Here is a 25,595-nt window from a genome sequence, read left to right on the forward strand (position 1 = left end):
CATCTTCACTTACATGCTCCTCTAAGTTGTAAAAGAGAACCACACACTCATTTAGAAGCCTTACTCTTAAGGACATCTGAGGAATGCGGTGTGGCAGTGTAGAAAGTTCTGGAGTCAGCCTAAATTTTAAATCCCGATCCCCATTCACTAGGTATGTTGACATTGGTAAGTTACTCTTTAGGATTTAACTAACTCATCTGCGAACAGGAATGATCCTCATCTATTTAGAGTTATTACAAGGATATCGAGATGTATGCAAATCAATTGTGCCTGGCATTTTGTAGGCACTGAATGCATGGAGGTTCCATTGCCCATTTTCAAACCAGGGTTTCTTTCCCTTTTCACTTCATCACAGACTGGACCTCATTCACTAGGTTCCACAGTTTACTGCCAAGTCTATGTGCCTGTCACCCATTTTTTAGTGCGCCTTCTCTGAGGGCTCTGCTAGGCATTGGTGCCTTGTCTCCCCCCTCCGCTGACTCCCATTTTCACTTTCTGTCTTTAAATAGTAATTTTTTTTCTTTCCTTCTCTTGACCAGCCCATGGAAAACTTATTTTCTTGTCCACTATGTCCCACTGAACCTACTTTGCAGGGGCTACCAGTTTGCCCCCCAAACAGCAGCACTAACCCCAGGCCCTTTCATTCTTATGGTGGTAAAAACCCTGCAAGTCACAGTTATATTTACTGCATATGTAAACATCCTACAAATGAGCCTTTGTATATATTTGGTATTCTGCGACATTTAACATCGCCAGGTAAGTAATTCAGCTGCTCAGAGGGAGGGCTTTCCCTAGATGTGTGGCATCTGGCCCCATGAAGTCACTATTCTTTAGCTTTTCTAGAGAGCCAAGATGAGACACTAACTTAGCCAGTGACTTTTTGCTACTGAACCGGTATGTATTTTACTGATTAACTGATACATATTTGGGGGACTTAATCTGAATACTGAATGACACATGAAATTACTGGATTTGGCTTCTCTTTTGGGGAGGTACACTGAAAGACTCCCAGAAAAGACATGCTCACAATTCAAACAAATGGAAAGAGGAAATGCTGCCCCAAAGTAAAACCTAGTTGATTTTCTTGGTTCAAACATCACTTATCTGATGAGTGTTTTGGTGACAGACGTTAACTAGACTTACTGTGGTGATCATTTTGCAATACATACATATATTGAATCATTATGTTGTATACCCGGAACTAATGTTATGTACATCTCAATATAAAAAACAGCATTTATGAAGCACATATATATGTCATGTACTGTGCCAGATGTACATACATATATCTCTCCATCTGTCCAAGAGAAAGTATTACTTTGCAGGGCTCTTCTGAGGATTAAGGATTAAAGAAGGTATCTATCTATAGATAGATACATCTATCTCTGTATATCCATCTATAGACAGATACATATTTCAGTCTTGTGAGCTGTTCTGAGATTAAAGAAGGTAGATCTATATCTATATAAAGATGTGTTACAGCCTTGTGAGGTAATCATTTCCATCAGACAGATGAAGACACAGATTCAGAAAGGTGAGCAAGTGACCTGTCTGTGGCCACGATACTATTAAGTAATAGATGAAAATCTGAACCCAGGTCTGGCTCAAAACCCAGAGTGCTTACCACTCACTTTACTACAGCGAGCAGTGGTATCTATCAAGCAGCCATACCCCTCAACAGTAATAATCGTATTATGATGAGTCATTCTAACATTTATCTAGCTCTTCTCATGTGGCAAGCACTGTGCTAAGCAATTTGAATATATGATCTCTTTAACCATCACAATCACCCTCTGAGGTGGCTTTATCAAGACCTCCGTTTCATAGTCAAAGAAACGAAGTTTTATACAAATTCCCTAATTGCTTTGTTCTCACAGCTGGTGAGAAGTGGAGCCAGAGTTGAACCTAGGTCTAATTCCAGAACCCAATCTTTACATCATTATCTTTGACTGCAGGAAAATCAACTCTAGTTTTGGCTCCAACCACGCAAGTCATTTGATAGTTCTGTGTCAATTTGCTTGTTAATTAAATGGGGACATTGTTCCTTGTACCTCACAGAGACATTGGGATTATAAGATGAGAAAGTATTGAGGTTGAAGAAGACAAACTGCTACATAAATCCAGGAACAGTCACATGGTTCATTCAGATTTTCCCTCTGTCGAGATCATAAAGGGATTTAGCTGACATCATTAGTTCTCAAAGATCCTCTGAAGTGGGTAGTATTATTACCTCCACTCATCAAAAAGCTGAAGCTCAAGGAGATGATGTAATTTGCTAGTTGGTCGGTGGTAGAGCTGGGAATAAAACCCAAGATTCTAACTCCCACTGCTTATGATCTTATGGTCAAGCCTATTTCTGCATTTCAAATTTAATAGTAAAATTAAGATGAGGGTAGAAATATTAATGTCCACTTCAAAACACAGATTAAATACTTACAGAAATTAAGTTTTCCACTGTGGTGACACTAATATAATCCCAAAGGCTCTTATCCTCACATTCTAGAGAAACTGCATAAACAATCAAAAATAAAAATTTTCCATTTCTACAGTACAGACTTCAGCTCCTTAGTTTTCTCAAATAACTTATTATTAACCAAAGGTTACAAAACTGGGTGAGTCCACAAGCTTCCACAGGGAGCATAAAACCTCAATATTAAATTGTTCACTCATAAAATCAGAAAAAAGAAGCATCGAATAGATTTTCACACCATAAAATCTCAATAAACTACATAATTTGACTTGGAAATTACTCTAACATACCAACCTGAGCTCAAAATTCAAATTCCAAAGCAACTTGCATAATTAGGACAACAAAAGTACACATGGCACCTTTATGATCATTCTTCTCCTGTATAAAAATAAGTCTTGTGCTTCCCACCCAAGCCCTGCCAGACACATAGGAACCTTAAAGTAAAATAAAAAGTAGTAATGCAGGGGGAGGGGGCGCCTGGGTGGCTCAGTCAGTTAAGCATCTGACTCTTGATTTTGGCTCAGGTCGTGATCTCATGGTCAGTGAAAAGGAGCCCTGCTTTGGGCTCTGTGCTGGGATGCTGGGCATGGAGTCCGCTTAAGACTCTCCCTCTCCTTCTGCCCCTCACCTGCTCCTGCACACGCATGCATGCTCTCTCAAAAAAAAGGAAAAAAGAAAAAAGAAATGTAGTAAAGGGGCCAATTCTGTCTTCAATTCTTTGGCTTAAATAGGGGTTGAGTGTTCAGTCTAGTTCCCAGATTATTAGCCCCTCCTAATTCTTGCTTTCTAGAATACACAACCATCTTTCAGTTATTAGGAGTTTGATCATCACATGTTTTGAAATTACCACAGGAACCAGAGAGGAAATAAGAGAAAGAAATTTCCACTTTCAAAACTGAACTAAAATACTAGAGCCCACAGATATGTCATTATTCCTCTTGGACTCTGGCTGAATCAGACTCATGCATGAAAAACGTGGTGTTTGGTTATAGGGACAAAAACTAAGTCAAAGGAGCCCAAAGAGCTGTTCACGTAATGACCAGAGTTTCCTCCTTGGGTGGCTTGAGAGGTCTAAATCCACTCCTAGCTGCATAATTCAAGTCTTACCGCCTTAACACGGGCTAGGAGGTGAAAGGAAAGGATGTGATGTGTGGGACACTCAGTTTTGTCAGGGGTGGTTTCAATGCATTAGTCCAACTTTCCTTTAAGAAAAATCTTTGTCTTGGTTTCTATCCTTGAAACCAGTCATAGCTTCTGTTAAGTCAGGGGCTCTAAGGTCTCTCAAACTTTAACGTATGAACCACCCAGGGATCTTGTTAAACCGTAGACTATGATTCAGAAGGTCTGGGTCCACGTGCCCAACAAGCTCCCGAGTGATGTCAGTGACGCTGCTCGATGCAGGTACTCCAAGTGGGAGGGCTATAAGGGATGTTCCCAAATAGAAATCACCTCAATCAGACATTTATTCTCAAAATATACAGCCTTCACCAGGATTTTGTAAAGGAAGAGAATACTCCAGAGCCTAAACAAGGTGTCTGCTCTCTCTCGCTTTTCTATGATTTTTACCATCTGGTTGTAAACCCAATGTGATACTTGAATAAGGGGCAACTTTTTAAAATGTCTTTTGTGCTGACAGTTTATTGGGGCTTGACTTGATGGGGCTTGTATGGAAAAACATAAAACTTCAAGCCTTTTGTAATGAAAAGCCTGATTCAAAATAAATATTTTTTAATTATGTCAAGTACTAATGAATAAGTGATGTTTACAAATACTTCATAAGAGAATCATTTGGGATGAATTGTTTTCATTTCTCCCACAAAATAAACAGCTCATGTACTAAAGACGACACCTTTCCTTAAGGAGGAGGAATAAAGCTCAACAAAAATAAAGTCATGCCTGTGGCACAATCATAGTATGTTTAGTGAGGAAAATACCAAGATTAAGACACACAAAAGCCTAAGAGGAGAATTACATGGTATTAAATACATTCCTAGAACCTGGGGGTTCAGGGAAAAAGAACAGCTGGTAAATTTAAGAAAGATTTTAACTGGAAAAGATAACACACGAGAGCAACAGTCCATTCCCCTTAAGAAAAACAACAAACACCCACAATCTTTCATTTTTACGTTTTCAATAATGTCTTCTTTTCATATGACCATCAGACCAACCTCCCCAACAAAATTCAGCCAACCATCATAAAAATGAAGTGGTCGACAGGTCCAGCTGGCTCTATTCCATGTTTACCCTTAGATGCTTTTCCAGCCTATGAGGGTAAAATTCATGGAGCAGGCAGCCAAGAGTAAAAAGAAAATCACTTCCCTTCGCACGGAGGGAAGCCCGCATCTTGAGTAGCCTTCTGCACTCTGCGGGGCGAGGTGTCTCAGCGCTTGCGTACGTTCTTCAGCCCCATAACTGTGAAGGTAGCGGCCGTCAGTTTCTCGTAAACAAGGAACATGAGAGCAGCGGTGAGGACTGTCTGCAGCAGTTTGGCTTCAAGGCCTTTGTAGAGTCCCATTATTCCAAACCGCCTGAGAGGAAAGAGGTTTGAAAAAAATAGTTAAGGTTTTCTTCACAAAAGTCAACTCTCGCATCAAAGAGGCATGCCACCGCTTAGCCCCGGGGGGATCCATTCCAAGACCCTCAGTGGACGCCTGAAACCGTGGGTAGTACTGAACCCCCTATTTTTTTCCTATATATACACACCTATCATAAAGTTTCACTTGTAAATTAGGCACAGTAAGAGATTAACAACAAAAACTAATAATAAAATAGAACAACAATATACTGAAATAACAGTTACGGGAATGTGGTCTCTCTCTCATAACATCTCTGTTCTGAGGGGAAGTGAGGCGGATGACACAGGCATTGGGACTTGGTGCTAGGTCCTATCGACTTTCTGATGATAAGTCAGAAGGAAGATCGTCTGTTTCCATACCATGGCTGACTGTGGACACCTGAAACCATGGGAAGGGAAACTGTAGATAAGGGGGGGTGGGGTAGTGTGTGGATATTGTATTTGCATTTCCCAAATTTTATATAAGTGGAATCATACAGTATGAATTTTTTGTCTGATTTCTTTCACTCAGCACAATTATTTTGAGATCCATATTGTTGCATGTATACAACATTAGAGAGTCCTTCTTTTTTATGAGCAGTATTTCACTATGTAGATATATAATTCACTCAATGATGGGACATCTGTGTTCTTGTCAGTTTTTGATTCTTACAAATGAAACTATTAATATCTGTATAAAAGTTTTTGTGCAGACATATTTCACTTCTTTTGGGTATATAAATTGACTGGAATGGCTAGGTCCTATGGTAGTTCTATGTTTAACTTTTGAAGAAAATGGCAAACTGCTTTCCAAAGTGGTCATTGTACCATTTCATTTTCCCACCAGCAGCACAAGGAAAGTTCTCGATGCTCCACATTCTTGCCAACACTTGGTATGGTGATTATTTATAGTTTTTACTTTATACCAATTCTTTATCTTTGATTTTTTTCATCCCGAGCATATTCTGGATTTTTTTAGACAATTTTTCCCCCCCAAGCGACAGAGTGTGAGCATGGGAGGAACAGACAGAGAGGGAGACACAGACACAGAATCCGAAGTAGGCTCCAGGCTCTGAGCTATCAGCACAGAGCCTGATTGTGGGGCTTGAACCCATGAACTGCAAGATCATGACCTGAGTCCAAGCCAGATGCTTAACTGACTGACCACCCACGTGTCCCAAGCATATTCTGTTTTTACAATATATTTATTTTCAAAATATCTTACATCTAGGAACAGAAAGTTATGGCAGCTTTTGCTTCAAAGGAGGCCCCTGCCTTATTTGACATCCCTAAGGGTCAGCTTCTTTAAATGAAATGAATTCAGGGAAATGATGAAGGCACCTGCCTCACAGGGCTACTGTTAGGATTAAGTGAGATTACCCACGTGACGCACAGAGCTCAGGGTCTGCTGCAAAGCAAACACTCAAAATGTTAGCTACTCTTATCATCATCATCACTGTCGTCATCATTATGATAATTACTCTTACTCTTCCTACTACCCCCTCCTTCTCTCACTATGACTACTGCTCTGTAATATCTGTTTATTTGTATCTACAAGAGAAGTCGCAGGATATACCACTGATGACAGCACTACTAGGCCAGAACAGTCTCTACATTAGATTATAGGAGGCTTCCCTCTCTACAGGAGTCCCGTATATTTCTAAGTAACAAAGAATAAAGACTTGAACTTTTTCTGTAACTTCCCCAAATGCTATCATACTGCACTAAGCCCCTAAAATGAGAAATGTCTGAGCACAACATGCAAGAAGAGGTTTCTAGGCTACCACTGCCAAGGCAGTAGTGCAAGTTAAGCAGAATTAGCTACTCCCTGGCAGGGATGGCTGTTGAAAGACAGGACAGAATGTGAAGCATTTACAAAGCTCACTTTACTCGTTGGTGAAGAAGATAGAGAACATTCCGAAGACTTCCCAATGTTCTGTTTTCTGGGTTTAGTCTGTGGTGTCCAAACTGGGGAAGAAGAAAAAAAGATCAATTTCTACTTGCAGAGGAAATTATGTTTGAGTAAGGTCTTATAGTATACAGTAATAAAAATATCCAATTACTATGTAGATTTCATGAATCTTCTCTTTTTCAATAAAATAAGTGAAAATAAGAAATATTTTTCAATGAATCAAGCATGAGAATTTTCACTTTATAGAGAATTATGGGAAAATTCTACCTCAAAAGAAAACAAACATGCCCACAATGAAGATTTAGATACTGATGGTATGGTTTGCCCTCCAGTCCTTTAAAAGTTCTGATAACCACAAATCAGAACCTCTTCAGTCTAAGCTCTTCACATTACATGTTTACACTGTAAAAGTATCAAAATACATTTATTTAGATGCTGAATTCCTTGTATTAGGTATCAATTTAAAAATAGCACATCAGTAGAAATACTTCTAACAGAAGGTAATAAATTTTTGAACTGAAATACTTTCACTATCACCCGCATTTTATCTACCATAAATACTTTGAATTTTTTTCTCTAAAACTGATTGTGAATCTGTCCATGTCTTCTCTCTCCTCTCCTCTGCTACCACCTCAGTGTAGGCCACCATCACCTCTTACCTGTACTATGGAAATGGCCTCCTGATTGCCCTCCCACCCTTATCTCTTAACCCTATGACCAATTCACCACAGAAGAACCAGAGGAATCTTCTCGAATTGTAAATCACATCACACCACTCCCTAGCTAAAAGGCCTTCAAAAGCTTCCCACTCAGGTGAGAATAAAATCTAGAATCCTCACTTATAGGCTTCCCTGCTACTTTCCTAATCTCATCCGGAGCCCACTCTCCAGCCGCAGTAGCCTGTTTTCATTTCCCAATATTCACCAAGCTCTTAGCACAACATGTTCCCTCTACCTAGAATGCTCTTTGATACCTGGATCCTTAGGTTCTTTTAAGTCTTGATTTTTATACATGCCTCCTCAGAGGAGCCCAGTCATCTTCAATCATCCCATCTAAGAACATCTGCACCATGCCCCCCTCCACTAAATCTCAGAATGCAGTTCACTTCCTAGATAGCTCTTTTCTCAATTTATAACAACCTATTTATTCTGCTTATTTATTGGTTCATTCTTTCCTCTGTTACCTCCAGGAGGGCAGGGATTAGGATTTTTATTCACCATGTGTAGCCAGCTCCTCACACAGAGTGGGCATTAAATAATTGAATGAAAAAAACAGAAATTTGAAAGCTCTTCAGAAAAACTAAATCATTAATTCCTCCTGAATGAACTAAAGGAATCAACTTCTGATTTTGTAAAGATTAACCTAACCAAATCACCTTTCATGAGAAGGAAACAAACTTATACTTTCCCAAGGTTGTTAAAGAAATTTGCCCCACATTTGGGTTTTCTGAGACACTCTGTTAACTGGAAATTACAAATATAATCTTTGTTCCAAACCAAACAGGAAACCAAGTGACAGCCAGCCTAGTGGGCAATATATCAAACAAATGAAAAAATGCATAAGGAATGCTCCAGCCTACCAACTGACTACTTTATTGCTTTGTTAACACTGTTTTAAACAGAGAAATCATATATTTTATTTTATTTTATTTTTTTAATTTATTATTATTTTTTTAACGTTTATTTATTTTTGAGACAGAGAGAGACAGAGCATGAACGGGGGAGGGTCAGAGAGAGGGAGACACAGAATCTGAAACAGGTTCCAGGCTCCAAGCTGTCAGCACAGAGCCCGATGCGGGGCTCGAACTCATGGACCGCGAGATCATGACCTGAGCCGAAGTCGGCCGCCCAACCGACTGAGCCACCCAGGCACCCCTATATTTTATTTATTTAAAAAATTTTTTTAAATGTTTATTTATTCTTGAGAGACAGACAGACAGACAGACAGACAGAGCATGAGTGGGGAAGGGGCAGAGAGAGAGGGAGACACAGAATCCGAAGTAGGCTCCAGGCTCTGAGCTGTCAGCACAGAGCCCAAAGCAGGGCTCGAACCACAAACCGCGAGATTGTGACCTGGGCGAAAGTCGGATGCTTAACTGAGCCACCTAGGCACCCTGAGACACGACATATTTTAGAACGTTGTTTGATTAGATGCAGGGAGAACCCCAGCACTCACCCTCAGAATTGACTGTACCGTCTGCATGGGATAAGTGACTGTGGTAGCAATCGCTTTGGATATTGCACCAATGATGAACACATCCAAAGAAGAAAGCTGGAAAGCGAAAAAAGAACAAACCACATCAATGCAAATAAGACAATGTCTGAGATTATTTGCTGCTTTCACAATCAGGGATTACCTTCATTCGTTTCTTTAGAAGTTGCCGTTTTAAACCTTCATAGAACATGAACTGGATGGCAGGATTGAAGACCAACAGCAAGGAAGGAAATGTGCCATTCCATAAAGCCAAGATTCCTTCGTCTCGAATGATCTGGTGAAAAGCGTCTAGGCAAGAAATCAAGGACTTTTGAGGACAATCCCCTAACTGGACAACACAATGTGAATTTTGTTCAAATGTACCCAGAACACAAATCATACTGGTTCTATTAAAATTTCCTTCTTGCAATGATATTCTGGGGGCAACCTCATCAGTTAACTACTTTTTGATAATCATTGGACACTGACAGTCACCAGATTATTGAGACACCAACTTAAATCATAGATAACTCTTCCTGACAATCTGGCATTACAAAGTCAAGTTTTCTGGGAATGCAAGCTGGTGCAGCCACTCTGGAAAACAGTATGGGAGTTCCTCAAAAAACTAAAAACAGAACTACCCTACGACCCAGCAATTGCACTATTAGTCCTTTATCTACGGGATATAGGTGTGCTGTTTCGAAGGGACACATGCACCATGTTTATGGCAGCACAATCAACAATAGCCAGAGTATGGAAAGAGCCCACATGTCCATCGATGGACGAATGGATAAAGAAGATGTGGTATATATATATATATATATACAATGGAGTATTACCGGGCAATCAAAAAGAATGACATCTTGCCACTTGCAACTATGTGGATGGAACTAGAGGGTATTATGCTGAACGAAATTAGTCAGAGAAAGACAAACATCATATGATTTCACTCATATGAGGACTTTAAGACACAGAACAGATGAACATAAGGGAAGGGAAGCAAAAATAATATAAAAACTGGGAGGGGGACAAAACAGAAGAGATTTATAAATATGGAGAACAAACCGAGGGTTACGGGAGGTGTTGTGGGAGGGGGGATGGGCTAAATGGGCAAGGGGCACTAAGGAATCTACTCCTGAAATCATTGTTGCACTACATGCTAACTAATTTGGATGTAAATTAAAAAATAGTAAAAAATAAAATTAAAATAAATGCATAAATTAAAAAAAAAAGAAAGAAAGAAAGAAAGAAAGTCAGGTTTTCCTAAGTAATAACCACCTCCACCACCACCACCACCACTGGGAACTCTATATGACAGAGAATTGTGAACTGATACCCTATGTGTTTCATAGCAAAGTCCAGGACAACAAGAGATAGCTCCCTGGGTCCATTATATAGGATCTGACTAATAAGGAAACTACTGTTCTCATTACAAAGATGGAAACATGGGAAAGGAGAACCAGGTTATGTAGTACTATTAAGCTCAAAGTCATCAGATATTAATAAGATAGTTTTATCCAAAGACAACACTAAAAAACAACAACAACAATAAAAACCACAACAGTGTAGATTATTTTTTAGAAATATTTACCCCTTTCCACCAATAGTCCATGTAACAACAGTATACTTCTCTAGCCCCTGACTTTGGGTTTGGCCATGAGATGTGCTTTGGCCAAAAGGACGTTAGCAAACAAGTTGTGAACAGGGGCTGGAAATATCCTTGTACGACTGGACGTGTCCTCCTGTGCTTCTGCCATCACCAAGAGAAGAATATGTGCAGGCTGGCCCCAGCCTCAACGAGTCAAATTCTTGTCAATCCACAGACACATGAGCTAAACAAATGCTCACTGTTAGATATCAAGATTTGAGGCTCTCGGATAGGCAGCATTATGGAGGCAATAAATTCCACATAGAGAAAAGAAACTCCTTAAATAGGAACTTACCCAAGAAACACTTACCAATAATACCTTTGTAGTTGGTTGGTACAATGTCTTCATTCCTAAATTTTGCCCCTTGCAGCTTCAGTCTGGTGTTTACCACCCAGAGTGGAGTTGTTAGCAACACATTCACCACACCTTCCAAAAGAGGAGACAAAGGGAAAGCAAAATGTAACCTTTCAAGCTTTGCTGTCTTACCTTACATCTATGTACCAATGTTTCATTTCTACTTCTGCCACTGACCTACTAGGAGACCTGAGGTAAGGCGTGTCTCTGTGACAGGGTACAACACAAGCCACTACTGTTAGAAGCAATTCAGAAGCCTTGCAGATAGCAAACTGGCTGGCAGCAACACTTTCCACGTGAAAAGAGCAAGTTTCCTCACTTGTATAACAGGACGTGATCTATTTGCCAATTTGTAGAGCATCCAAAGCAGCAATTTTGATCTAGCCTTATGTACATTTTTAAAATAACAGAAGGCTTATTGATCACATGCTAAGTCCATGACAATATCTGATAAAACACACAACTTACAACTCTCACGTAAGTAGCTTACATGGTTTTAAGTGAGTATGGATTTGGAACAATGGGTGACAGGTGGGAGAAAGTGGTGACATTTGAAAGAGCTTCACCAGGGACTAGATAGAGGCTCACAGAAGAGTTCCTCATCACTTAGGGAATTAGGATAGGCAGGCAGCAAGCAGTAGTTATGAACCACCACAAAACACCTGAAACAGCTCCGCAAGCATCGCGATCCTTACAAGCTTAAGGATGGGGGTCTTGGCCCCCCAAAGTTGCCTCAGAGTGGAACAATACAATGAGCCAGGTGCTTCTTTTTTGAAAACACATGATCCCAAGTTAACACCATCTTGAAATTTTAAAATATTCCTCATCAGTCCTGGAATGATTTAAAAAAAATACCAGATAGAGTTGTAACAAAGTGCCTGACACATAGTAGATACTTTATAAATATTTGTTAAATAAATGTTGAACAAATGAACCAATGAACAAATTCAGCAACCACACATAAAGCTGTCTGGCTCTAGCCATGCTCTGAGGAACCAAGAGGCAAAATCCTAAGGAAGAGAAATCTACTTTTACTAAAGTCATTTAAATACAACAGGAGAAAGAATGTTTTGATTTAAGGAATCTCAAAACACACTATTCAGAAAACACAGTCTAACTAAAGACAAGCTTGAGGAAACAGCCAAGAGATTCAAGTCCAATTTTTTCATTTGCTGTATACAGTTGCTAAAGAGAGACATTTTGTTACCCCTTTCTTTTTAAAAAAATTTTTTTTCAACATTTTTTTATTTTTGGGACAGAGAGAGACAGAGCATGAACGGGGGAGGGGCAGAGAGAGAGGGAGACACAGAATCGGAAACAGGCTCCAGGCTCTGAGCCATCAGCCCAGAGCCTGACGCGGGGCTCGAACCCACGGACCGCGAGATCGTGACCTGGCTGAAGTCGGACGCTTAACCGACTGCGCCACCCAGGCGCCCCAGTTACCCCTTTCTTAAGAGCATCATGAGAACACATTTCTCAAAATGAAAGACATCAAAAAATTTTATGAGCTGTATTTATTATATTTTTAAAGAGTCACATAACTTGAGTCATCTTTAAGCTATGACTCACTGTATTCATGCATTGTCACGTAAGGCATTGATCATTACCTGAAAAAGCCTTACCTAGAGATTCTTGCTCGTCTTGTTTTTAAAAAGTGCCAGTGCCCAGAAAACCACGACAGAAGAGTATCAGTACATGACTTTTTAATGGCTTTTTGCCCAGACTTTATAATGTCTTCCTATTCAATGTACACATCACTTGACTGAAAAATCAACAGCCGGAAAAATCAGACTAGAAGGTACTACTGAGCAGTCTACTTTTTTTTTTTTTTTTTTAACATGAAGACAGGAAAGCTCAGGAACAGAGATCACAGGCTTCTGTGGATACTGTAGACAACATACATACCTTCCTACACAAATGAAATGGGTTGTCTGTTAAACAAATTCTTTAGAAATCAAAATTTCTTTCATGTTCTATTCAAGAGGTAGGCACACACAACTGAGGCAATGCAGCCTCAGTTAAGATGTAACCATCATTGAAAATTCTGCTTTCATAGCTCTTTCTGCCCATGGGTCCTGTCCCCATGCTTTAATAAAATCACCTTTTTGCACCAAAAAAAAAAAAAAAAAAAAAAAAAAGAAGAAAAGAAAAAGAAAAAAGAAAGAAAAAGAAAAAAATTCTGCTTTCATATCTCTGTTATTAACATGAGCTGAAAATGGAGAGGGTTCTAAGAACAATCTCAAGTACAAAAATGCACTCCATCATCTAAAGAAGAGTACATAAAATCCTTGTGAAAACATTAGTATTTCAAAGCTTTGTATCTGAAAAGTTCAAGTACTTGTTCATCCTCTAAGCCAAAATAGATGGAGAGGTATTTTTTGGCCACTATAATTTTACGAGTTCTGAGAAAAGACACTCAAAATATTTGAGGATTCAAAACTTTACTAAAAACTTACAACCTATATAATCAAGCAAAGGACAGCATTCCATGGGAGAAAAACAAGCTACAAATGGTCATGATGAGGGATTCCAACCGTCACTAATGCACGAGGGATATGGCTGAAGGGGAAAGAAAGTTCTCTGCTTATTTACAAACCTGGGTAGAAAATTCTTCTTTCAGTTCCAAGCTGTGGCTGATGCTTCAGCTCGAAGATGGGAATACTAACACTTTATCTACTTAAATACAAGAAATTGTTTTTCTTTCAATTTGAATGATTCTATTTTTATTTGTAAAAAATCATTTATAAGAAAACAGAAGCACAAGTAAGAAGAGATGAACAGTAACTGAACACACATACTAAAATCGTATTCACTGATTCAGGGAATAATTGGAATACAGCTATTTACTTCTGGAATCTTGAAAACAAAATAGTTTTATCAACAGTGAGTCTTCTTTGTTAAAGGAGAGAAAACATCAGAAAGTCTGCTAATTATGTGTGTGCCTCTGGGAAATAAGTGCAATTACTACTGATAAAGGAAAAGGGTAGGCGGATCAAGGCTATAAATCTAACCATAGGGCTCCCTATGAAGGAATGCAACTTAACACCCAAGGGGGAACAAACCCGCCTTACCAGATTAAAGACCGGAGGGCAGGAGAGGAATATGAACTGTCCTAACAGTAACACCACTGGCATTCAAAAACAGTTATTGGTAAAAATCCCGATTTCATAAAAGTGGCAATTATCTTCTTCATTTAAGTTTTCTTTAAGATTCTGTTCCCAAATCCTTTCCCAAGGTATCAAGCTATATGAGTCTTTTTCCTATGAAAATACAGTAAGTAATAAATTTCTATGTTTCGAGCAGAACTTGAATAACAATAATACTGTTTCCAGTACTCCTTGGAGACAAAGAAACTCATTTCTACAGTGATTTTAGTACATGACATGGCCCACAGCAGGAAAAGAAAAAGTGGTTCTAATTCTAAGAATGCATAGGTATTAAGATGTGAGAAAACATTTTACAAGGAAAATTTTAAAACTCAAAAAGGCATTTCCAAAGAATTCCCTGCCTTCAGAAAAAGACAACCTATAATCAGAGAATCTCAGAATTATAAAGGAGGACAAAATCCATTTGACCAAGTGTCTCTCAACTGTGATACAACTGACATTTTGATTCTGGGCTGGATAATCCTTTGTTTGGGGGCAGGAGTGGGGACGCTGTATATCAGATGAACAACAGTCAGTATCGGACAGACAACACTAGTGGTAGAGGAATGGAGTTATTAAATGGATTAGTATATTCAAGGACTCAGTTTTCCAAGAGAGGATGGGAGCCAATAGAGATCAAGCTAGAGGTAAGCAGTATCAACACAGATCTTGTATGTTGGGTTCTCATCCTTTTACACTACAGGTGCCATGACTTTATCCTATTTGCAGGTGGCAGACATGGAAGGGTTTGAAGCTGGGGTAACATAATCAGATTTGGGTTTCAGTTCTCCACCATCTCTCCGAGAAGACATGTAACACACGATGCTCACAACTGACACGGACCCATTGCACCTTTCTTGCACATACTCAAGAAGACACTACAGAATATAAGTGAATTAGACTGATACTATGTCTTTTCTCCAACCTAATTATGTCAATTGTATCTGTTATGCAGGCAGAACTCTGCAAATATGGGGTATGTACAAGAAAAGGCACAAAACTCCCATAGTGAACTGATATACCTTGGCCATATACTAAAAAAAATGAGGGGCGCCTGGGTGGCTCAGTCGGTTGAGCAACTGATTTCAGCTCAGGTCATGATCTCGCATTCTTGAGTTCAAACCCCACATCAGGCTCTCTGCTGTCAGCATAGATCCTCTGTCTCCTTCTCTCTGCCCTCCCTCTCAAAAATAAATAAGGATTAAAATATACATATATACATCTTAAGTTAAAATAAAATATAAAGTATGCTATTTATGATACTCCCTAGGTCAAATGACTTTTATAATTTTTTTTTTTTAACGTTTATTTATTTTTGAGACAGAGACAGAGCATGAACAGGGGAGGGTCAGAGAGAGGGAGACACAGAATCTGAAACAGGCTCCAGGCTCTGAGCTGTCAGCACAGAGCCTGACGCGGGGCTTGAACTCACTGACCGTGAGATCATGACCTGAGCCGAAGTCGGCCGCTCAACCAACTGAGCCACCCAGGTGCCCCCCCACTTTTTTTTTTAAATTTTTTTTTTTTAACGTTTATTTATTTTTGAGACAGAGAGAGACAGAGCATGAACGGGGGAGGGTGAAATGACTTTTAAAAACTAAGTGCTCTACTATACCAGTCTAGCAGTGTTAGGTATAGGGGAATCTACTGTAATGGTAGATGTGTAACAGTTAGAAAGGAAACAAGCAGAGCACAGTGAGAGAAAATAACAAGGGTGTTGTGTGCCTGGTGGAGAATGGGATGTGAGATATTAGCAAATAAACATCTCTGAAAAATTAAAAAAGATTTCATCATATATCTCATGAATTAGCAGTTTCATGGAAACTTATATGAGCTAGTCCTTGACTGTGACTCGTAATCTTTTAAATGTAAATACATAAAACCATAGAATCTAAAATGTATTGAAATCAAGATATTACAGGGGCACCTGTGCAGCTCAGTAGGTTAAGGATCCAACTCTGGGTATCAGCTCAGGTCATGATCTCACGGTTCATGGGATCTAGCCCTGTGTCAGGTTCTGTGCTGACAGCATAGGCCTGCTTGGGATTCTCTCTCTCCCTCTCTTTCTGCCCCTCCCCCTGATCATGCACACTCTCTCTCAAAATAAATAAACATTAAAAAAAAACTAAGACATTACAAATACTTGGTCTCAAGTATTAAGGATAATACTAGATTGCCATCTGTTGCAATTGTGTAAAAAGGAAGATCCCTTCTGTATAAGACATCTCAGGATCTATTCTGACTTTTTTTTTCCAAGTGAACAAATCTCAAACTTGAGTTCTTTGAGTTATGACAGTGTTAGAAAACTATTCTTCCAGAAAGGTTAGCTGGGCAAGACCATGCAAAGTAGGTTAGTGAGGAAGACCTCAGAGGCAAGAACAGAATAGAACAATGGTCCAGGTGAGAGATGATGGTGCTTGATTTTGGGAAATGGCTATGTATATGGAAAAGAGGGAACAGATTCTAGAGATACTTAGGAGACAGAATGATGATGGTTCTTTTTTTTTTTTAAAGTAATCTCTATGTCCAACATGGGGCTTGAACTCATGACCCCAAGACCAAGAGTCACATGATCTACTGACTGAGTCAGCCAGGCATCCCTGAGACTGATGGTTCCTTTACATTTATATAATTTATTGTCAAATTAGCTAATATGCAGTGTATACAGTGTGCTCTTGGTTGAGACTGATGGTTCCTGATGACGAAACAAATGTGGAGGGTGAGGCAGCACTTGCTATAATGACTCCTGGGTTTCTATCCTGAGTTACTTACTACAGGTATTCATTTTTTTAGAATTTTTAAAATTTTTACTTTTTTAAGGCATTATATTTGCTAGATCACAAGCCACTTTGTGCAGTTGGGCACACTTTCTTTTTTTTCCTCTTCCAAAGTTTCATTTAGATTCAAGTTAGTTAACATATAGTATAGTATTGGTTTCAGGAGTAGAATTTAGTGATTCATGACTCACGTATAACACCAGGTGCTCGGGGCGCCTGGGTGGCGCAGTCGGTTAAGCGTCCGACCTCAGCCAGGTCACGATCTCGCGGTCTGTGAGTTCCAGCCCCGCGTCAGGCTCTGGGCTGATGGCTCGGAGCCTGGAGCCTGTTTCCGATTCTGTGTCTCCCTCTCTCTCTGCCCCTCCCCCGTTCATGCTCTGTCTCTCTCTGTCCCAAAAATAAATATTCCAAAAAAAAAGAAAATTTTAAAAAATAACACCAGGTGTTCATCATAACAAGTGCCGTCCTTAATGCCCATCACACATTGAGATCATCCCCCCACCCACTTCCCCTCCAGCAACCCTCAGTTTGTTCTCTATAGTTAAGAGTCTCTTATTGTTTGCCTCTTATTGTTTATTTTTCCTTCCCTTCCCCTATGTTCCTGTGTTTTGTTTCTTAAATTCCACATATGAGTGAAATCATACGGTATTTTCCTTTCTCTGACTGGATTATTTTGTTTACCATAATACACTCTAGTTCCATCCACATCACTGCGAATGGCAAAATTTCATTCTTTTTAATGGCTGAGTAATATTCCATTATATGGAATATATAATATTCCATATATATAATTCCATATAATATATATATATATCTTCTTCATCCATTCATCAGTTGATGGACATTTGGGCTCTTTCCATAATTTGGCTATTATTGATAGTGCTGCCAGAAACATTGGGGTGGATGTGCTCCTTCAAATCAGTATTTTTGTACCCTTTGGATAAATACTTAGTAGTGCAATTGCTGGGTCATAAGATAGTTCCATCTTTAACTTTCTGAGGAAACTTCACACTGTTTCCCAGAGTGGGTGCACCAGTTTGCATTCCCACCAACAGTGTAAGGGGGTTCCCCTTTCTCTGCATTCTCGCCAACATTTGTTGTTTCCTGAATTAATTTTAGTCATTCTGAGAGGTGTGAGGTGGTATCTCATTGTGGTTTTGATTTTTTTCCCCCTGATAATGAGTGACATTGAGCATTTTTTCATGTGTCTGTTAGCCATGTATATGTCTTCTTTGGAGAAACTTCTGTTCGTGTCTTCTGTTACCTACAAGTATTCATTTCCACAAAGAATGAAATCCTGTGTGCTATACTCTTTATGTAAAACTTGGTCTGGTGGGGGGTCAAAAGGTATAGACTTTCAGTTATAAAATAAGTAAGTCACGGGGATGTAATGTACACCATAATGACTACAGTTAATAATACTGTATTGTGTATTTGAAAGTTACTAAGAGAGTAGATCTTAAAAGTTTTCACCACAGGGGCGCCTGGCTGGGTCAGTCAGTGGAGCATGTGACTCTTTTTAAAAAAAAATTTTTTTAACGTTTATTTATTTTAATTTTTTTTTTCAACGTTTATTTATTTTTGGGACAGAGAGAGACAGAGCATGAACGGGGGAGGGGCAGAGAGAGAGGGAGACACAGAATCGGAAACAGACTCCAGGCTCTGAGCCATCAGCCCAGAGCCTGACGCGGGGCTCGAACTCACAGACCGCGAGATCGTGACCTGGCTGAAGTCGGACGCTTAACCGACTGCGCCACCCAGGCACCCCAACGTTTATTTATTTTAGAGAGAGACAGAGCACAAGCAGGGGAGGGGCAGAGAGAGAGGGAGACACAGAATCTGAAGCAGGCTCTAGGCTCTGAGTCGTCAGTACAGAGCCAGATGCGGGGCTTGAACACACGAACTGCAAGACCCATGACCTGAGCCAAAGTTGGATGCTCAACCAACTGAGCCACCCAGGCGTGCCCCCCCCCACTTTTTTTTAAAAATGTTTATTTATTTTGAGAGAGAGCATGCATGACCGAGCAGGGGAGGGGCAGTGAGAGAGGTAGAGAGGCTTAATCTCATGAACCATGAGATCATGACCTGAGCCAAAATCAAGAGTTAGACATTTAACTGACTGAGTCACCTAGGCACCTGGAGCATGTGACTCTTGATCTCGGGGTCGTGGGTTGGAGCCCCATGTTGGGCATAGAGATTACTTAAATTAAAATCTTAAAAAAAAAGTTCTAACCACAAGGAAAAAAATTAACTGTGTGGTGATAGATGTTTACTAGAATTACTATGGTGGTATATAAATATCAAATCATTATGTTGTATACCTGAAACTAATATAATATTATATGTTAATTATATCTCAATTTAAAAAAACCTGGTACAAGTGAAAGTTAATTAGATAAAATCAACTACTTAAGACCAAAACGGGAGTATTACATGGAAGAAAGGCTCAGAGACCAAGCCATGAAACATCTGTGGTTTCATAATTTTTTTTTTTAATGTTTATTTATTTTTGAGAGAGACAGAATGCGAGTGGGTTGGGGCAGAGAGAGAGGGAGGCACAAAACCCGAAGCAGGCTCCAGGCTCCGAGCTGTCAGCACAAAGCCTGATGCGGGGCTTGAACTCACGAGCTGTGAGATCATGACCTGAGCCGAAGTCAGACGCTCAACCAACTGAGCCACCCAGGCACCCCAAAACATCTGTGGTTTCATACAGGTAAAGAGGAAAACTGACGGGACATGAAAACTCCTAGCCTGGTAACTGTTTTTTTAATTTTTTTTTTTTAATGTTTATTCATTTTTGAGAGAGAGAGAAAAAAGAGAGAGCGTGCAAGGGGGAGGGGCAGAGAGCGAGGGAGACACAGAATCCAAAGCAGGCTCCAGGCTCTGAGCTGTCAACACAGAGCCCTGGGTAGGGCTCAAACCCATCAGCCGCGAGATCATGACCTGAGCTGAAGTTGGATGCTTAACCGACTGAGATACCCGGGCACCCCCTGGTAACTGTTTTTCAATTAAATCATTTATTTATTTATTTAAGTTTATTTATTTAGACGGGTAGCCGGTCTCTCAAAATAAATAAATAAACTTAAAAAAAAGAAAAAAGTAAGCCAACTCAGCTCAGAAATAAACCTTTGTGTAATTAGTCAACAATCTTCCACAAGGATGTCAAGACCATTCAAATAGGAAAGGACGATCTCTTCAATGGTATTAGGAAAACTGGGTATCTGGATATCCACATACAAAAGAATGAAGTTGGACCTGTATCTTCCACCACATACAAAAGTTAACTCTAAATGGATTAAAGACCACATATATATGGTTTTTCTCTCCCTCTGCCCCTCTCTCCTGCTCACATGCTCTCTCTCTCTAAAATAAAAAAAATAAGAAAAAAATCTACAGCTCAACAACAAAAAAATCAAGCAACTTGATTAAAAAATGGGCAAAGGACTTGAATAGACACTTCTCCAAAGATCACATACAAATGGCCAACAAGCGTATGAAACGATAGAAATGCAAATCAAACCACAGTGAAATATCACCTCACTATCAGGATGGTTATCATCATCAGGATGGCTACCATCAAAACTAAAACACCCAGAAAATAACAAGAGCTGGTGGGGACATGGAGAGCTTAAAACCGCTGTGCACTGCTGGTGGGATTATATGACACAGTGGGAAACAGTATGGTGGTTCCTCACAAAATTAAAAAAAAAAAAAAAAAGAAACTACCATATGACAGCAACCTCACTTCTGGGTATATATCCAAAGGAACTGAAAGCAGGGACTCAAAAGATTTATTTACACAACCCATGTTCGTAACAGCAACTATTCACAGTGGCCAAGAGGCCAAAACAACTTAAATGCCCATCAATAGATGAATGGATAAACAAAATGTGGTATATACATACAAATGAATAGTATTTGGCCTTAAAAAAAAAGAGCAAAACATGAATGAACCTTGAGGGCATTATGCTGAATGAAATAAGGCAGTCACAAAAGACAAATACTGTATGATTCCAGTTATATGAGGCATTTCAAGTAGTCAGATTCAAAGAAATAGAAAGTAGAATGGTGATTATCAGGGGGAGGGAGGAAGGGAGAGTTTGCTGTCTAATGGTTATAGAGTTTGAAAATGTTCTGAAGATCTGTTTCACAATAATATAAATGAACTTACTACTTAAGTATACACTTAAAAATGGTTAAAATGGCAAATTATATGTTATGTGTTTTTATCTCACACACACACACACACACACACACACACACACACACACACACAGCTAAGTCAGAAAACGAATTACATTCTTTGTAGCATTAATTTGTGCTAAAATAAACTTTACAGAATATATGAACCACAAGATAAATATTAAAATATAAAAAATTTTATACTCAGAAAACTTTGTTACCTGCAACAAATCCAACTACTAAATCTTTTCCAGTAGTAGAACGTTGACCTTTGACCCAGACTGCTTTGAGACTATTAAAAGTGTAGAAATAGACAAAATTGGAGCAGCACAGACTGGAGATAACTGGAAACCACCCTCGATATGGTGCCAGGCTAGAGGAAAAACACAATAAGCCAAGTAAAGATGCTGGACAAAAGCCAGTAGAAATGGGCAAAGTCCCAGGAAAAGCTGATCATTCACATATTCTCGAAGTTCACTTCTGTATTACAACATGCTCCAAACTGCACATATATTTCATATTCTGAAAGATACCCAAACCAACTACCATTAATGATGCCAAAGAAATAACACACTTTCAATGATTGATTTTACTGATTTCCTCCCATTGATTTCCTTTAGTAAGTTACTATGTAAGATTAGAGACAATTTCTTCATGGCTATTAGTAAATGTGGCATCACTCACATTTTACTACAAGGTAACAGCATTTAAAATGAAGAAAATATAGATAGCAAGTATAAAAAAAAGAAGTGGTTGGGCGCATGTTATAAGGGCACAGGAACATGGCTGAAGGGTTCCTACTAGCCACACCTGGGACAATTTAAGCACCAAAATAATATCATATAGTAATCAATTATAAGCCACGGAAAAAGCAGGAATTTTTGAGTTTAATACTGATACTAAAGTTTCTTTTCATAGACTGTTTATAGTTGCAAGAGAGGAAACATTATTCAGTGGCTAACCCCAATCTGAGAAACCATAATTAAGCAATGATGGGCCAGTGGACAATATGTGACTCCAGATGTGATATCCTAAGGACATGATATCACCTATGCATTACTCTGGCCAAGAATGCAGAGCTTCAATCTAATCATAAAGAAATGTGAGGCAAAGTTAAAATGAGAAGTATGTTATTAAAAAAAAAAGGGAGGGGAGTTATATTCTTTAAAATTATTAATGTGATAGGGGTAAAAGCTTTGATGTATGGTGTGTACCTTACTCTTAAATAATTTTGAAAAAAGTTTGTGTGGTGTGTGTGTGTGTGTGTGTGTGTGTGTGTAACAGAGAAGAGGGAGGGTGAGAAGGGAGAGAATATGAGCACAGATGGTAAAATAAATGGGAAAAAGTGTAATAGGTCCATCTGCATAAAGCATATACTGATATTCTTTGTACTATTTTTAGTTTCATAATTTTTTGTGAATTTGAAATTATTTCCAAATAAAAAGTAAAAAGAAAACAACCAAAAGAAGTACATAATCTGTCTGAATATATCATAGAACAAACTAAATTATCACCTTCTTCAGCTCACTGTAAAAAACAAAACAAAACCATAAAGCATTGGTTTCATGGAAGACTCTATGATCAAGAGTCAAAATGGCCAACCACAGAACTTCAAGGAGGTGAAAACAATTATGTACTTATAAGTTGGGCAATTAAAATCCACAACTACTGTAAGGCTGCGAGAACGGGAAGAGAGAGTGCAGATTTGCCAGAAGCCTGGCAATCTCCCAACGGGCTGCCTGCTCTAACAAGGACGAGCAAGGTGGTTGGTACTCACAGGCCTTCTTCCTTAATGATCTCCAGGAGCACCATGTGTGTAGTTTTGGACTTTCTTTTCTCATCAACTATAAGATGAAAGAATATACATTTAAACTAAATCTGAGAATTATGATCTTCAGCATCAGCAAGTTTCACTGAAATGCCATTTACCTCACCTGAGCGATCTCCCGCCCTATTTGAGCTCCTTAGCTTGCCTCAGAACTCAACAACCCTCCTTGTTCCCATGTGCTCAATTCCCAACTGTGGATCCCTTGGGTTTCATCTGGTATTCACGAACCATAAAGCATTTTAATTCAACACCTAATTTCCAAAGCAAAGGTGTGACAGGAGATCTTCTATTTCATAAGGCTTATCTTGTTTGGGGCTTTTTTTTTTTTTTTCAAAGTCACATATTCTCATTTTTATCTTAACATCTCATAAAGTAGAGTGGAAATAAATTACCATCTCCCTGTTAGGGAAGAGGCTACAGACACAAAAGCTGTGAAGGACACATGTAGTTGGCAGCAGGGCCAGGATTAAAACTCAAGTTTTCAAAGTTTTAGGCTTGTGCTCGGTTTCCTAACCTAAAAACTAAAAGGTCTCAAAAGGATGAGAATTGGGGCACCTAGGAGGCTCACTCAGCACCTAAGAGCCTCACCCAGGAGGGCTCAAACTCGGTTCATGAGTTTGAGCCCTGCATTGGGCTCTGTGCTGACAGCTCAGAGCCTGGAGCCTGCTTCAGATTCTGTGTCTCCCTCTCTCTCTCTGCCTCTCCCCTGTTAACACTTTGTCTCTCTCTCAAAAATAAACATTAAAAAAAACATTACAGGGAAAATGGGTGACAGGCATTGAGGAAGGCACTTTTTGGGATGAGCACTGGGTGTCCTATGTAAGTGATGCATCACAGGAATATACTCCCGAAGTCAAGAGCACACTGTGTACACTGTATGTTAGCTAACTTAACAATAAATTATATTAAAAAAAAGAAATTAAAATAAAAGACAAATGCAACGATTGTAAAAAAAAAAAATTACAAACAGGTTTCACCCTTTGATCCAGCAATCTCATTTCTGGGAATTTATCACATTGGGCTTACAAAAACAAAGCAGCATATGAACAAGTCTATTCTACAAAAGAGAAGAAACCACCCAAGAATCTAGAAAGGGGGAAGGGTAAACAGGTTATGGAGCATCCACACTATGGAACACTCTACAGTCAGAAGGATGAAGAAGCTCCCAAAGCATTGATTTGGAAGGCATTTACAATATGCTGTTAAGTGAAAAATATAAGGTGCAGAACAGTGTAGCAAAAATGCTTTTTGTGTAAGAAAGGGAGAAAACTAAGAATGTATATATTATTTTTTTAAATATTTATTTATTTTTGGGAGCGTGCAAGTTGGGGAGGGGCAGAGAGAGGGGGACAGAGGATCTGAAACAGGCTCTGCATTGACAGGCTGACAGCAGCGTGCCTGATGTGGGGCTCGAACTCAACAACCTTGAGATCATGACTTGAGCTGACATCAGACACTCAACCAACTGAATCACCCAGGTGCCCCTATATATATTTTTTTATTTGCTTGTTATTCCATAACAAAACTCTGCAAGACTATTTGAGAGATTAATAAAGACATTATCTGCAAGGGAGAGAAGAGAGGGAAAGAAGGGGCAGATTACAGTGAGATTTTCCACCATACTGTGTATCGTTTTATAGATTTTTGGCTTTTGAGTCATGTGAAATTATTACCAATCACAAAACTCTAAAATTAATGTAAAATAATAGCCATGAAGGGTTTTATTGTAGGAATTAGCTTATTCAAAGCTAATCTTACTCTTTTATTTCTTCATGTAAGTTCTGGCACAGGTTTATAATTTCAAGTTGAAAAATACTGAGGGAAAAACAAGCAGGAATTATAGAGGGTTGCACAGTCCAATAATGCAAAAAAGGCAAACTAAGACTACATGCCCAATTTAGCAGTGACAGTGGGTGTTTGGCTTCAATGCATTTCCTATTTCTTCTCTGTTCTCTTTTGAGAAGATCTACTCCCAGCAAAAACTCTCCACATTGTGCCTTTAAAAAGTCATATTGTTGGGGCTCCTAGTTGGCTCAGTTGGTAGAGCATGTAACGCTTGATCCTGGGGTTGTAAGTTCGAGCCCCATAATGGGTGTAGAGATTACTTAAAAAAAATAATAAAATCTTTTTTAAAAAGTCATATTGTTTATTGGAAAGAATTGTAATGATTCTAAAGTACTAAAGCAAGCCCACTCAGGTTCTCTCAGATTAGAGAATGCTTGAGGCTATGACTCATTTATGAACGCCTCTCTGTTAATGAGGAAACAGCACTGATGACCAGTATTTAAAGTCAGTGGAAAAGGACAAGGGTAGATCCCTAACAAAACAGATATTCTTACGTTACTAGAAAAATTTGTTTGTTTCCTGACACCAAATGAAAAGAATATGATGCCTACAAAAGTTACTCACCTTGAAGTCGAAGTCGAGCTGTATCCAAGGGAAAGAATACTGTCATTGCTGTCACACTTCCCTGAAAAATTTGAAAAGACTTTAGCCATTATAGTTTCACAAAAATAAAGAGCCACAACTT

The 25,595-nt window shown here is 39.1% G+C and overlaps 1 protein-coding gene across 2 annotated transcripts in view; it reads right to left on the reverse strand.

Moving 5' to 3' along the window:
• Positions 1-4,367: 4,367 nt before the first annotated feature.
• The window catches only part of SLC25A17 (solute carrier family 25 member 17), a 46,553-nt gene continuing 25,325 nt past the window's right edge, over positions 4,368-25,595 (reverse strand). Inside the window, exons 2-9 of one of the 2 annotated variants that reach the window (XM_015077908.3) lie at positions 25,475-25,535; positions 23,015-23,081; positions 21,459-21,610; positions 11,088-11,204; positions 9,293-9,438; positions 9,112-9,207; positions 6,910-6,992; positions 4,368-4,998 (exon numbers count right to left, since the gene is read on the reverse strand). In XM_015077908.3, coding sequence (XP_014933394.1) covers positions 4,851-4,998; positions 6,910-6,992; positions 9,112-9,207; positions 9,293-9,438; positions 11,088-11,204; positions 21,459-21,610; positions 23,015-23,081; positions 25,475-25,535 — 870 coding nt within the window. In that variant the 3' untranslated portion in view covers positions 4,368-4,850. The remainder of the gene's footprint in view (positions 4,999-6,909; positions 6,993-9,111; positions 9,208-9,292; positions 9,439-11,087; positions 11,205-21,458; positions 21,611-23,014; positions 23,082-25,474; positions 25,536-25,595) is intronic. The other variant, XM_027070648.2, reaches the window with a different exon arrangement.

This window comes from Acinonyx jubatus, chromosome B4, assembly GCF_027475565.1.
Source record: "Acinonyx jubatus isolate Ajub_Pintada_27869175 chromosome B4, VMU_Ajub_asm_v1.0, whole genome shotgun sequence".
NCBI classification, from domain to species: domain Eukaryota; kingdom Metazoa; phylum Chordata; class Mammalia; order Carnivora; family Felidae; genus Acinonyx; species Acinonyx jubatus.